The 16,407-nt window shown below is 42.6% G+C and overlaps 1 protein-coding gene across 1 annotated transcript in view; it reads right to left on the reverse strand.

Annotated features, from left to right (window-relative positions):
- Positions 1-16,407, reverse strand: part of Dock2 (dedicator of cytokinesis 2) — a 412,012-nt gene that overhangs the window by 276,946 nt on the left and 118,659 nt on the right. The window contains exons 24-25 of the mRNA XM_021211816.2: positions 5,626-5,696; positions 3,416-3,522 (exon numbers count right to left, since the gene is read on the reverse strand). Of these exons, the coding sequence (XP_021067475.1) occupies positions 3,416-3,522; positions 5,626-5,696 (178 nt within the window). The remainder of the gene's footprint in view (positions 1-3,415; positions 3,523-5,625; positions 5,697-16,407) is intronic.

The raw sequence follows: 16,407 nt of genomic DNA on the forward strand, positions 1-16,407 counted from the left end.
GACCTGGGAGAGCAGTCCTACTTTACAGGTGAGAAGATGAAGTCCACTAGAATTGAGTTGCTCAACCACATGGGTCAAGTAAATTGAGGCTAATGGAGATTAAAGATCTTCATAAAAAAAAAAAGTGGAGGCGTCTCATGTGTGCATTTTAAAGGAAGCATGAGGGACAAGAGAGGGCAGTGGGGCACTGGAATATGATCTAAGTATTTTATATTCAGGTATGCAAAATGGCACAATAAGCCCTATTTCTTTGTACAATTGATAGGTTTTAAATAGGCAGAGTTTTTTGTGATAAACCAGAGAAGACATCCGCCAACTGTTCTAAACTTTGTAGCTACATGATGTGAGGGGACAAAAAGGCGGGGGGGGGGGGAGATCCTCAGACCCCATGCCCAAGCCGGATCTGGCTCCTGTGTGCATAGCAAACAAACCTTTGACAAAAATATTCCAAGAAAACATTTTTTTTTTAATGGGGGGAAAAGACATACAAATCCAAAATGGGGAGAGCATACAGATCTGGGGCTTCTACTCAGTAACTCCTGTGTTTGAGAAAGAGGGAGCTTTGGGGGAGACAGGAGTCTTGGCAAGTATTAAACACAAAAAGATATCCTTACTGCAAGAAATCTGAAAGCCTGGGCAGAAGCTGGAGTGATGCCAGGAGAGTGAAAACTACCCACAAATCCAACCCTGCCCAGCCGACCCTGCCCGGAGTCCTTAGCTTGCCCATGGCATTACCTTACAAGTTTGTGAGATATGCACTTTTTTTTTTTTTTTATCATTTCCAATTTATCGATAAGCTTACTGAGGACCAGAGAGGTTTAAGGAAATCACCCAGAGTCACGCAGCTGACAAGGGACTGAGCCAGGAATAAAACCTGTGGTCAACTGTAACCCATGCACCAGCACTGTCCATCCTGCATTCTAACATTTCCCCACAGGATCCAATAAAGTAATATGTCAAAAAGCTCAGCACAGCGCTTACATGTCTTCCAGCTCCTCCGCTAGGTGGTGATACAAATGTTGCAGACTGCAGGTCCAAGCTAATGCCATTGACAATACTCCTGGCAATTTTGCACATCTGGCAGTTAAATGAGTGAAGCTCAAAGCTAATCCTGTCCTGGAGGCACAGGACACTCTACAGGGTGAATAACAGGAATCTCATCACAGCTCAAAGGGCAGAAAATCAAACCCATCTGAGGTAAGGGTTGAAAGAGAGATGCTCACCCAAGAGCCATGGACCCCAGGATGTCCCCATGAATTCAGACTTGATTCTGTTTGAACTTGAGGACATGAGATGCTTAGGAGGGAGCTTCCCTCCCAGCTTCTTCTGCTAAGAGGGCTCCCTCAGCCAGTGCATCCTGTGAGACGCACTACCAGGAAGCTTGGTGTAAAAGCTCATTGTCTTCATTTGTGAGCCGAGGGTGGAAGGGCTAAGCCTTTCTTTGCAGACTGGAAAAGGGATTCCCCCGCAGGACACTTTGGTTTTGAAGGTAAGACTTTTGTATCTCTTGTGTAGCTGTGTGCCACTCCACGGTTGGCCTTCTGTCAGCTGGCTTTAATCCGGGTACTTTTACTGAATCTAAACCTTAGACATACAGCCGGATAGGTAGCAGGCTATAGCATTGATTCTGTGAAATCTTGGAGGCCCCCTCTTGGCCCAGGAAATGGGGCTTTGAGCAGCACAGAAAAGCCAAGCCTAATTTCTACTGCCTGTGCAGAACCAGCTACATGCAACTAGTACCATCCTCGCCATGTTTCTCAGTCTGCACCCAAGTTCTCTCCACAATGACACCCTCCAAAGTCCTGCTTGGCGCTGCCAGGATAGGAAGGGTTAGATACATCTCACAACGTTCCGCGTGAGGACAAGCAGCACGTTTGGATATGGAGTTGAAGCTTTTGAAAACACAGGGTTCTCCCTTTGAAAAACCAATGACATTTAAAAACACAGCTATGTGAATTCACCTCCCTTAGTTCACTCCGTGCCACACATCTGTCTAAATGTCAGGAAGTGGCATGAACATGCTTTCTCCTAATCTTTCCTGAACTCCAAGCAGGTGATTCCTATAGCAGTTGTGCATGCACCATGTTAACCAGGCATGTGTGTGTGGGGGTGGGGGTGGGGGGGGAGATCATCTTTACAGTGAAGCGGTTCCTGAATATTTCTGTGATTGTGAAGTAATTTGCATAAATATTCAAGCTTTGCTCTTTGAACAAATTCTAGTTGGGAAACAGAACAGCTGATCCCCTGTATCTGAAGGCCTCTTGTCTCTTTCACAGTTTGCTTCTGGTTTTAGAACTGACATTAGTGTAAACAGAGGAATTTAAAAGCAGAAAGGGCTAGTCTGAGGGCACAGAAAATAATGCTAGCCTCTGACCTCTGAAATATTTTTGGGTTCTTTTTGTTTTTGTTTTTTCTCATGGAAAGAGTAACAAAATGCAGAATTTCCAGTTAGACAAAGAGTTTATGTGAAACAAATGCGTGATTGGTTTAGGGTGATCCCACAATGCAAAGCTGCTGTGGGGAATGTGGAGGACAAATGTGAACATCTAAGCCTCACACTGTCTTCTCAAACCAGTGCTTTGGACTGCCTGGTTCACTACTGCAAACAGGGAGCCCCTGTCTTCTCACAGCGACTACTAAAGAACATGGTGGAACAGGATCACTGACCACAACCTTGCCCAAATCTTCTCTCGTTCCTCTATCTCCCAAAATTATCATTAAAAAAAATAAAGGCAAAAGGTAGTTATGTGAGACTCGGTCATTTAAGGAATGTAGTAAAGAGGAGAGAGAGTGCATTCATGTAGATGGATGGATTCTATTCTACATTCAAGGAGCAAAACGCAAAAAGCTGGAAGCTAAAGTACCTTCTTGGAGAGGGAACTGTCCAGGGACTGAAGGACCTTCCGTGTGGCACCTTTCATACTTTGTGTTGGGTTGTGTCTATGTATTACCTATTCAAGAATAATTTGCACTTCCTCTAAAAGCTCAAAAATGCTGCTAATTCCTACTTAATCAGATTCACTGAGATGGGCCCAGAAATTTGCATTTCAACAAGCTCTCCAGTTTATTCTGACACACTCAAGAACTGCTCAGCTAAAGGTTCTTGCTATTTAAAGAAACTTTGCCCACCTCCCTCTAAGTAAAAGACAGCAGTAACAGATGATACAGGGAAAACTGGCACTTGGCAGATGATGCCAAACCTCTCCACTCATTAAACTGTCTCAAGAAAACTGAACAACACAGCTTAGGCTTTCTTAAAAATCAATGCAGATTCTAATACCTACATTGCTCACTGCTTTTGATAGCTAGGGAGGAAGAACACTGCCAGCAGAGAAGCACTACAATGCTGAGCAGGTCTGCCCTCTGGCTCTGGCCTTGCGGAGGGGACCCACCCAGCAGGAGTGCCCATGCTCACCTTGCTTTTTGAAGAGGTTGCTCTGCACGATCTCATTCATGGACTGAACCTTCTGCTTCTGCAGCTTCACGGGAGGGATGCAGGTGTAGAACTCATACAGGAGCTGGCTGAAGACAAGAAAAATAGGATTTGGTATAGGTTAGACCCAAGACCCAAGGTTAGACCTCATGGCACTGAGGATCCAACCTGAACTGTTAGTGCTCTAGGGACAGAATTACGACCACTGTGTCTTCCTTGTCGAGCACCAGGTGAACAGTGAACCTTCAGTGAACATGCCAGTGTTAGTGCTGAATAGTAGTAGCATTCAGATGTGAAAATCTGAAAATAATACCAATAACCCAGAGCACATGCTATGTAGTAGACGTGTGCTTTACACATACTTTGTGTCATAAACCTAACACTATGATGTTTGGAAAAATATATTCCAATCTTTATATTTTACCTATTTATTACTTGGGGGTGTTGAGGCAGGCTCTCTTTATGCAGTATAGGCTGACCTTGAACCCATGATTCCTGTATTTTGGTCTAAGTGCTATGACTACTTGTGAGGACACTCTATCAGTCTGACAAGGATGGAAAACTAAGGTTAGAAAGGTTAACTAACTTCTCCAAGGTCATGCAGGTAAGACAGCAAAGATGCAAGCATTGCAAACCAGGTTCCGATTTTACTACTGGGTCATCTTCTGAAAGGCACTTTAGCCAATTAGCTATTAAGGTACATTATCAAATCATTTTATTTTAAAATGTCTTGTGGCTGGAGAGATGGCTCAGTGGTTAAGAGCATTGATTGTTCTTCCATAGGTCTTGAGTTCAATTCCCAGCAACCCCAGGGTGGCTCACAACCATCTGTAATGGGATCCAATGGCCTCTTCTGGTGTGTCTGAAGACAGCTACAGTATACTCACATATATAAAATAAATAAACAAATCTTAAAATGTCTTGAATCTGTTAATCCTTTATAGTAAGTCTTGAGATCAAAATGGAGTCCTCAGAATTGTTCAGAAGGCTACAGAAAAGTTGTGTGGCTGGAGCCGGTGTAGGATATCAGAAAGGAGAGGGCTCTTTCTCACTTGAGTAAAGATTTAGCACCCTTTCTCCTGTTACAGTTCCTATCAGCTCATCCTAGAGACCCACCCCTAGGAAATAAACATTTACATAGGTTGCAATGGGCAATATGGAGATAAGTGGGAATAAAAGGAGCCAGACTCAATGAGATGTTGGCATGACACAGTCTAATGAAGGTCAATATATAACACCAATCAAGTCAAATTAAATGCTACAGACGCAGTGGGCATAAGAGTTTGAACCAATAATGGCAAGGGGTACAAGAAGAATGTAGGGGTGGGAGGAACTGATTTCCAATAGACAGGGGTAGTTTTCTTGAATGGGTAACACTAGAAGTCTAATGAATGAGGGGTAAGTACATTGCATAGAAAGGGAGAAGGAAAAGGTGATTAAAAAACAAAACAAAAACCCAACAAACAAAAAACAAGCAAGCAAGTAAACAAACAAACAAAACCTACTGGTGCTGCCCCAGCCAGGGCCTGAATGAAGTTCAAAGACTAGCATCTATGGTAATGCCTCACTGTCAAACATTTGTTACAGTAATGGCTGTAAGTGCAGAAGACCATGCACCAGTGCTTCTAAATCTAAATATGTTTCCATGTAAAAAGCTTTTTTTAAAAAAAAAAAAAAATCCCGTTTTATGCTATCTGGGAACATTACTGGATTTAATGAAAGTGACAGGTATGGGCCAGACTCAGACGCCCATTCCCACAGTATGATCTCATTGAAATCACTTCTTCATCCATGACATGACTGGAGCAAAAAAAGAGAAAGCAAAACGAAGCCAGACTCCATGATCTCTTTCCAGTTTTCAGCTATGGGATTTACCAAGCAAATGTTGGGACCTAAACCAGACACCGCATAGGCCCCTGTGCTGTGGCGTGTTCTGCCTCAGACAAACCTGCATGCACAACTCACACTCCTTCAGAGAAAGATGCTGCCTTCATTACTTAGGGGTTATCATGGAAGCCTGGCACCATGAAACCAAAAGCTCTCATCCTAAGGACCTTGGGCAAGGCTCCTGCTGTGGTCCCTCTCTGACCTGAAGCTGAGCGTTTGTATGGAACCCCCCAGGAGGCCCCTGCTTTCCCTTCCAACCCCTGGTGTGACAGGGGAGCTGGGGAGAGAACACCACAAGCTCTCACCTGAGCAACTTGGCATCAAAGACGGTTTCCACATCGTGAAGGACTGACGGGATGTATTTCAAAGCCGCCACCTGCAGGGAACATGAAATAAACATGTGTGGTGCTCACATCCTCTGTGCTGGTGGTGAGACAGACACTCTGTGACATGATGCCGATCAGAGAATGACCCTGCATCTTAGACACTGCTGTGGTCAGTCAAGGCTCCCGGGGGACTGAAACACAGCTGGCTTGGCCAGTAAACAACCTGCTACACAAATCTAAGGACCTGAATTCAGGTCCCCAACACCCCTGTGAAAGTCAGGCGAGGCAGCTCGTACCTACCCTAGTACCAAGAATATGGAAACAAAGAGATTCCAGATTCTTACCATCTAACCTATCAGCGAGCATTGACACACTTTGTTCCAGCAATGACACACAAACCAAAAATGATGTAAAGGGTTTATTTCACCTTACAAGTTACATTGAATGTCAAGGTAGGGACTCAAACAGGAACATGAGGCCGAAGTCATGGATAAACAATACTTGTTGCTCACCCAGACTAACAATTAGCTAGGTTTCTTACACAGGACCATTCACCCTCAGAGTGGTGCCAGGCTCTGCTATGTCATTTACCCCGACAACCCCCACAGACCTGCTCATGGGCCAATGTGATCTGGGCAGTTCTTTAGTTAAGACTTTCTTTCTCAGATGACTCTCAATGTATCAAGTCCATGGTTAAAGCTAACTGGAATAAACCTGGTCTCAAAAACAAGGTGAAGAATGAAAGAGGAAATAATTGATGTCAATACCTGGACTCCACAAATCCTGTTGGGCATGTACACACACACACACACACACACACACACACACACACACACAGGCAAATCATACACAGGCAAATCACAACTCCTACCTTCAAAAAGGTAAAATGTTGAAAGCACCTTGGCTCTGTGGTTAGGTTCAGATTCCATGCCTTCTTAGCCATGTGGCTTTAGACAAAAACATCATCATATACATACACACACATACACACACATGCACACACACACACACACACACACACACACACACATTATCAAGGCAGGACATAAAGAATATTTGGGGTTCTTAATAACAAACACCTCTATTAGGTGCTGAGCTTGAATTGGTTTGGTGGTGGCTAAAATGATCTGAAATGAATTACTTACATTTTCTCTCTGCAGCCACTATAGAGGACAGAAAACAGTATACGTGTCAATGTCAGCATGATTTGTCCCAGTAGCTGGGCTAAAGAAACTAAGAAACTAAGAATCTAAGCAGAAGGATGAACTACTCCCCATGCCCCTGGATGGAATACAGTTTGCTTACCGGCAGGCAAGTGACAATTTCAGCAGGAGCCATAAGTCACATGCAAGGAATCTAATGACTAAAGGTCTAATAGAAGTGTGTGGTTTTATCTTATTTTCTCCATGCAATTCGTGATGTTAATATGTATCATCCTTGAGCAATCAGTCTAGAATAAACATAGTGAAGATTAATTTCTCCAAGAATATCTTGTGAGGGGGAGAAACAGTTGGGCAGGTATACCACCATACCTGTTGACGGAGTTCCATCCCTCAGATGTACAGAGAGGAGGGAACTGACTCCCACAAGTTGTTATCTGACATCCAGCGCTTGTGCCATGGTATATATATATATATATATATATATATATATATATATATATATATATACACACACACACAAACACAGGCACACATACACACACACACAAGAAATGTTTTAAAATATATCATCCTAGCTGTATATAAATGAGCTTCTTAAATAGTGACTGACTTTTCTCTAGGAATTTATAATAAAGTCGATGCTGTACCAAACACTATAAATATCTTATCTTCTTTATCACTGACCTGTGGGGGTTACGGGATTTTCAAAGACAAGGATGCCCAGCTGTATCCTTGTCTTGTAACCTACTGCATGTTGCAGAGTCTGTAACCATGGAGTCGGGGAGCTTCTATCCGAGCCACACCTGTGACCCCCTAAACAGCCAACCCCCTTCTCCAACCCTTCATCCTTTTAAATCACACAAAATAAGGGTGAAAAATGCCCTCAAGTCCTATATCCTTATCTCAGCTTCAGTCTCTATGCCCCAGAAAAAATATTGTTAAAGTCATATGAGTCTTCTTCTGCACTACTTAGACATGTATGTACATGGACATGTGTGTAATCTTTGTAAACACATGTGTATATATAATCAATTGAACTTGGTTTTGCAGTTAAGTTTTTCCACTAGATCTTTGGCATACTCTCTCCTGGAACACACTCTCTTAATTTTTGACCCCCACGCATCAATGCCCAATGGGTACACTATACCTCCTTTACCTTGCCCTGCTCTTGGACTCTAGGCTATTTCCATTTTCCTAATTATAAAAAACACATTCGGGAGACAGTTCATATTTGAAAATACATACACAACTCTGTAAGGAACCCAATAGAACAGATTGCTTGAAGACAAATTAGTGCATCAAGATACATATACATATACATATACATATACATTTTAGTTCTCACCAATTGATCTTGAAAGAGGCAGCAATGATCTTGAAAGAGGCAGCAAGCAATTCCTCTCCACTGCATCTCCACTTCCCTAAGTCCTTGCTCACACTGAATATGCAACCTTTTTAATTTTTGTCAGTGTGATAAACAACTTGCTACTGTAATTCTAAAAGTCTTTGGTTGCTAGCTCTATCAGCCATCTTCTCTACACTTAATAAATATCTGCATTTACTAACTTGCTCGTTCATATCTTTTCTCCCATCCTTTTGGTTGATTCTTTTCCTTGCTCAATTGCAGAATTCGCTACGCATCAACATCAGTCTTCTTACAGTAACACATTTTACAGGAGTTTCCTGTTGCTTTTCCTGTTGTCTGAGATTATGTTTTAGCTTTGCTTATCATATCTTTTATTGCATAGAGATATTCTAAATTTGTATGCTGTCAAACGTGTCAGACCCTTTTCTTTATATTTATTGAATATGAGGTCTAGAGTTCATTCTTTTTTCTTCAACACTAGATCATAAGAGGAAACAGCCAATGTTTTAAACTAGGCCTTAATAGGCATTCATGACCCAGACCATCTTGATCAGGATGCACCAACCAGGTGTAAGAAAATTAGATGTCTTCAGGACCCAGCACATAAGAGGAAGGGGTGATAGGGATGGAAGTGATGAATCATTCTTTACTCGGTCTTTATGACACTGTGTCAGCAAAGGAGACACATCTGTGGGTCACACTCTTTCAAAGTCCAAAGAGGCCCTTGAACTGTGGGTATAACCCAAGAAATACTTGTCTAAGCACTAATAAATAGATTCTTTGTTCACTATTAGAAAATAGACCTCACAGAGACCTGGCTATGGATCACAACTCCCCAACTGGTGCCTGCACAAGATTGGGTCCACTTCACATGCCTAAGCCTTAGCTCATTAGGTTGGATAAAGAAGAATGATGTCACAAAAGTTTATCATTATGATGTTCAGCATATCAGCCCCACTAAGGTAGACCAGATCTCCCCACATCATACCTCCCATATACTGCCCCCATTCTCTAGTGCCTAGATGCAGTACATTATGACTTAACATAATTAAGATAAGATAATTTGCTCTCAGCCAGTTGAGGAAAGCCAGAATGTGAGTGTCTACTGAAGAGTTCTGGCTTTTGGGAGTTGAGCCTCACTTTGGAGGTGTAAAGTCATTCAGCAGTGTCCACATCTCCAGGAGCAGACAGACCCAAACATCTCTGCATAGGAGCTCTCTAAGGAGCTGGAAAAGTTTAGCTGAAAGACCTCACCTTCTGAGTTTCCAGCTCTAGGTTGGTAATAATTCAAACAGGCTGTGTAGCTGCTGCCTCTGACCCACAGGAAGGTGGGCAAGTTCATCTGATTTGGTCATCCCCACTAAGCAATGGCAAGCCTGTAGTTCTCTTGTTGAGTGGGGAAAGCCTACTTGAAAAATTGGCCAAGAGTATTGTCCAACCTAGCATGGGTCAGACGACTGTCTATGACCATCCCTTGGAACTTCTGAGCTGCTGATGGCAAGTGTTACTAAACCACTCCCAGGAAGAAAGAGGTCAGTCACCTAATTTATTGGAGACCTCTACTTGATGCTTGTCTGAGGCCTGGAAACTGGAAACAGGCAGGCTTTGTAGATGTGTAAGCCATCCAGGGACAGTAAAGATCAACTGTAACTCTTACTGCTACTTCCCACATCCCTACTGTTACACATCAAGTGATAGTGTAGACTTTTTACTTCACTCCATAGTGTTCCTATTTTGTAGCATTATTTTAAATACACACACACACATACATACACACACACACACACACACACACATATACACACACAAACACACACACACATACAATACCTATATACTTGTGTAATAAGACTATTATTCATAGGGTTTCCAGGTAGGAACCATTACTGGAAAGCTCCTATGCACCAAATACCTTACATGCAAGTGCTCACTTAATTTTTACAACTATTCTGAGTAGATACTGTCATCCCAATGTCAAGTGAGGAAACTATAGTACATAGATATTAAATAATTTGCTAGAAGCCTTATGGTAACAAGGCAGGATGTGTCCCGGATGGCTCAGCTGACTCTTAAACAGCATTCTCTCCTACTGCCCTTCATGCTGAAGGAAAGATATTCTGTCTTCGAAAGTAGGGCATTTTTGTAGGAGACAGAAGGCTGATTTGGAGAAGAAATGGATTAAAACCATCCCTCTGCTTTTTCCTTTTCAGTTTATTAACAGAAGTATGGCTTTACTGGCATTCCTAAAGTGAAGGACCCTCCCCAGCACCTGTTAAAAGAATGGCCATCAGGAAAACTTACCAGACTAATAAGCCATCTCATGACATCAACGGAATTTCCTTCCTTCCTCAAAAAGCCAGGTATAACCCTTGAGAAAAGATCAACCCTAACTCAATGTATGCCTGTCCCAGATAGAAAGCATAGGAAGACACTGGAAATCAGATCTGTCTAGATCATTGGTTCTCTATCCATGGGTCACATCCCTTTCAGGGGTCAAATAACCCTCTCACAGGAGTTGCCTAGACTATCAGAAAACATGGACATTTATATTAAGATTCATAATAATGGTAAAATCACAGTAATGAAGTAACAACAAAATAATTTTATGGTAGGGGGGGTCACCACATCATAAGGAACTGTATTAAAGGGTCGTGGCATTAGGGAAGTTAAGAACCATTGCTCTAGACCTAGAGCTGACCACCTTGGCCTGGGAGCAAACAGTGGAAATACTAAACAATTGATCTCTAAGCTTTGATATGCTGTCTGCTGAGTGTTTCCAGGTATACATTAATCGTACACCCACCAGGGGCCAGCATGGCTACCAACAGACACAGACTTACCTCCAAACAGACCTGTGTAGGAGGTATGCACAGTTACAAAACAAAGCCTGACATCTTTCTGGTCCCAGAGTAGACACTAGTTTCTCCCTGCCAAGTTTCAAACCATTTAGTTTTAGCCAGAAGACAGATGGTCAAGGTCCATGGCAACAGAAAACATCACAGCACTGCCGCAAGACTCTTCCATTAGAGATACTGAGCTGTCCAGGAAAAGAGCAGATTCTCTGCTGTCTCCAGGTTTGCTCACTGATTGAGTCCTTGGGTGTGAATCCAGGCTACATACAATTAGAGCTGAGGCTCCTGGCTACCACCAAATCATCACCAAACAACAGTATCCTTTCATTTGACAGTGTGCACATCCTGGCTTAGGCACTGAGAAGAGAACCGGAGTAGTTTTGAACATGTCTTTTCTGTTTCCTTCAATTCAGCCTCCTGTTGGCCCCCAAAGGTTGGCAGGAAGCAGTAGGACTCAGTGTTTAAAGTAGCAGGGTGCAGGCTCGTGATGTAGCTCAGCCCTTGCCTAACAGGGTCATGGCCAAGGACTGAATCCTTAGCTTGGAGAGCAGAGCTGAGGACAAGTAGAGGCAGCCCACAGTAGCAGCATGAGAAGGCAGACCATCTGCCCTCAAGTTCAAAGGAAGTCTGGAGTCTTATTGATGGGCTCCTATTTTCTAACCAGCAAACTGAAAAGAATACAGTTGCCTAACCACTAGTCTTCTTAGTGTTGAAGACTGAAAAACAAAAACAAAAACAAAAACAAAAAAACAACCTAAACTATTAGTATTTCTATAGCTTTTTGGTTGAGACAATTTTTCATAACTGCCTGCCATGGAATCTGTCATTCCCAAACATTACCCCAAGTATGGAATATGTGGTTGAGAAACAAGACAACATTAAACCATCACTAATCTCCTGATGATCTGGAAGAGTATTCCCATTTTTAAAATGTATTTATTCTTACTTTGTATGCATTTGTGTTCCATCTGCATGTATATCTGTCTGTGTGAGGGTGTCTAATCCCCTGGAACTAGAGTTATAGACGGTTGTGCGCTGCCATGTGGGTGCTGGGAATGGAACCTGGGTCCTCTTGAAGACTAGCAAGTGCTCTTAACCACTGAGCCATCCCCAAATCCTGCCCCTCCCCCCTTTGCTGTTAGTACAGGGTATCATTTCTCTGCCCTGAATTCATGTTGTAATCTGTGAGCCACTTCTCAAGAATGAACTATTTATTTATTTTCCTGTTACTTTGGACATTTGGACCTTTTACACCAGTTTGAAAGGGAAAGCAAAATTGTTCTAAAGCATCTTGCTCTCATGTGGACATCTGCCCATCTTTCTCTTGTGCAACTTTCCTCTGCCTTTTGCCATAAACATTTGGATCTTCAGTGGAGCTATTCTACACTACTGTTGGTGGTAGTAGTATTGATGGCACTCAGCTCTTCTGTAGTGTTTATCCAAATCCAACAGCAGTTTTTCATAGCTGTGGTTAAGTTACTCAACCCCTGTGAATCTTCTTTTGCTCATCTTAAAAGCTGCGATAGAGTGTTTGCATCACAAGGTTTTGCTACCAAGATCAAAGGAGCTAACAATATCTGTAAGGTTTCTACTCAAGAGCATGACATGTAATCAATGATAAAACACAAAAAGAAACAAACCCAAACACAATAGGAACAAGACAGAAGCCAAACACTTTCATTCATCCCACCAAAAGGTGTTTGAATGTTGACTGTTGCCAGAACATCCCTGCCCTCCTGGACACTCCAAAAGCTGTCAGCTTGAGTATCAGAGAGCATGCAAGACAGCAAGGCATTTAATGCATCTATTCATTTAGTTCTACCGAGACCATCAAAATGGGCACTATGCAATATCATGAATTTTTGAAAAGGTGGCAATGTGTGACCAGAGTCCCTTAACTCACAGTGCAGCTACATCTAGATCATGAGTGTGTACTGCTGAGTCTGTCAACTCCCCTCACTTTCATCAACCCTTGAGACACAGCTTGTGCACACAGACACTCTTCAACATGTGGCCTGTTACTGAAAATACTTGGAAGCGTTTGGCCCAAATCATTCCTGTGGTAGAGAAAACATTGACTTTGGACTCAGGAGCCTTTATGACTTCAAATTCTAGCTCCTCCTCTTTGGACAAGTCTAATTTGGAATGAGATTATTAATTTATCAGCTTCTATGAACACTGGGAACTGTGGATCCCTGCAGATCTCTGGTTAGATTTAGAACACTGTATGTGGAGGGCCCAGCTCTATTCTATAGATTAGGCACTCAATCTATGGAAGGTTTTTGCATTGTTTTTCTCTGCTCTGAACAACTGGCCTTAAATTAACTTCATGGTTTTGAGTGAGTTGTTGCCATGTCAACAAAGAATAAAGAAAACCACTGAAAATATAACACAGAGCCAGATGAGCCTTAGGAACAGAGAATAACTTGCTTAGGTCCATAAGTCATAATGGACAAAGGCAAGATTTGAACCAGACCCATGTCACTTATAAAGTGGTCGTGACTGAGGGCTCCTGCTTTGAGTGTCTGCGCAGCTGGAAGTGCTCAGTTTGAACCAGGAATGTCAACTGTGAGTTTTCTCTTACACAGACTTTCCTACGGGGCCAACAGGATAGAAGCCATTCCTCAATTGAGATTCTCTTCCTAGATAACTCTATGTCAAGTTGACCAAAACTATCCAGCACAATGACTAACAGTTACTTAAGCTAAATGACATAATAGGCCCATGTTTCACATTTTCCACAGACTTCTTCTTCTAACCCTACAAAGTATCCTTACAACTTGACATTTTTTTTTTAACAAAAGGAAAAAAAACAAGGCCTAGAGAATGAGGTTATACACTAAATGATGAGAGTTATATGCCCATGCGCAGAGGACTGAGGCTTCTCAGTGTGAGCCACAGCTCTCCCTCCCACTTTGAAGGTCATAGGCTATAGATAGATGATTCCTTGGGTAGGGTTTGCCAGCATGAACTTGACCTCCCTCCTATGTTTAGCCCATTCCTCACACCGTAAAATGGACTTACATTCTCTTCCAAGGTACTGCTCTTAATATTGGAGATGACTCTAAATCCCTCCTGATAACTTTTCAGAAACCATATAATAGGCGGGAGTTACCTTTGACATTATGCAAATCCCCAAAGCTAAATTTGGCCCTTGGAGCAAATTCTAAAATGAAATAAAGCCCCTTTGCATGGCTCAGGGGTAGAAGTCTTGAGAAGAAACAGTGTGATTTGGGAAAGTGGGCTTTTCTAAGTCTTCGCAGACAATAAGAACTCGACTAAAGTGACTTATGCACAAACCATAACAATCACATTAGCTTCCTGCAGTTGTGCAGCACTTTATAATCTATTCTTTTGCAGACATTGTTGCAACCTCATCACACAGTAAAGTTTGATATATGAAGAAACAGAGGGGCAGACATGCTGCATGTTTGACATAATAAGGTCGTACAGTTCTTAGAGAACATTCTGAACCCAGGCTCCCGCTGGGGAGGTATTCACGCAGCCCTCTCTGCCCCTTGACTATGAGAATCATTTCTTTCCTCTCCCTTCTCTCCCTACCTTCCTACCCCCTCCTCTCACCTTTTTTTTCTTCTCTCACAAGATAGCTATAGTTCATCACAAGGAATCAGGTGTAAAAACTCTACAAAATATCTCTAGGATGCTCTCTCTCTCTCTCTCTCTCTCTCTCTCTCTCTCTCTCTCTCTCTCTCCCTCCTTTACCTCTTTGGGCCACTTCTGCTCCATTGTACCATTCCCCAAATGGCGATTCTGTTTGCTCATCATCTCTGATTTTTTTCCCCCAGCATCTTCCCTGGAGATGCTCATGGTAACTGGCTACCCTTAGCTCTCATTGGTTATCCTGCCCCTTCTTTTGTATCCTGCCCCCTTTTTTGCTCCTATCGCTGTGCATATTCTACCATGATACAGGCCAGGGTGGGAGACAGTTCAAACCCTGCCGCATTTCAGGCTGCCCTTTCCTAGTTACCCATTTCATCTTAGTGAGGTTTCTAGGAATATAGAAACTATTCTTTTCTTTTAAGCAGCAAAGGGAATAATGGAAAGACATGTTTTAAAACTGTCAAAATGGAAAGGGATTTTAAAACTGTGAAGTTGGTGGTCCTAACTAATCCCAAGGACATCCATATCCATGGATGAATGGATGGTGTCAAACACAGTGGAATGCAACTGTTGGAGCCTTTTTATCAGAGCTGGGCAGGAGAATTTGAATCCCAATTTTCCCACTTGAAGCTTCCAGCAATGAAGATTCGGGAAAGGCACATCAGTTGGCTTCACTTCAGCTTCTACATCAATGTTGTGCATTCATTCATTCATTCATTCCCAGCTTTTCCCTAGGGGCTAATACCGGGGCTCCCCTAGGTGCTATGGATATAAGGATACACAACTCAGAGACCTCTCTAATACCCACAGGTTCTCAATATCCACTAAACCAAAAGAAACCAATGCACTGATTACCAAACTCTGCTTTGTGTTAAGATCTTGGGGGAAGTTTTCTATCCCCATGCCACCCCACCTTACCCCATCATCCTAGCCACTCTGTACCAAAACCCACTAATGGTAACCAGGCATCTGAATTTACTAAAGCTCTAATGTGCATCATTGTTACCCAAGGCATGAACAGTAAACACCCCCTGCTCAGATGCCATTCCCTCTGCCTCTCCACCTCCTTTCTCCCTGAACCTCTCTTTCTCATTAATTCTAACCAGAGGTTTGTCAATCCTGGGTGTAAGGGCAGGCAGTGTGGCTATTCAAAATAGCAACTAAAACTATAATGTGTGTATGGTTTTTTTTTAAAGAAGTAATCTGCATTAAATCATTGATTAAAAATAAATATAATAAATAAAATGAATAAAAAATAAATTTTTGAAAAGAAATCATAGACCCAGAAAAACATGTTTGGGTTTTGTCTATTGAGAAAGCATCAAGATGACCTCCACCCCAGCCAGTACTTGGGAGCTAATGCTATGAAACTCTCTCACTCACAGGTTGCTGGTCTCCCCCCACAATACTGGGAAAGCCTTTAAGATGTCTGCAGGTTTGGAACCACAGGTAGGATACATCCTCTGTTTTAACCAGTGAGGAGACTCTTAAATCCCCAGTTGATACTTGAATTGATGGTGTTGAGAACTAAAAGCAGAGTATCAGAGCCTTGGTGGAGAAGACCATCACCTCTCTGTCTCAGCATTACCATCACCTCTCTGTCTCAGCATCACCATCTCCTCTCTGTCTCAGCATCACCATCACCTCTCTGTCTCAGCATCACCATCTCCTCTCTGTCTCAGCATCACCATCACCTCTCTGTCTCAGCATCACCATCTCCTCTCTCTCTGTCTCAGCATCACCATCACCTCTCTGTCTC

This window comes from Mus pahari, chromosome 14, assembly GCF_900095145.1.
Source record: "Mus pahari chromosome 14, PAHARI_EIJ_v1.1, whole genome shotgun sequence".
Classification (NCBI taxonomy): Eukaryota; Metazoa; Chordata; class Mammalia; order Rodentia; family Muridae; genus Mus; species Mus pahari.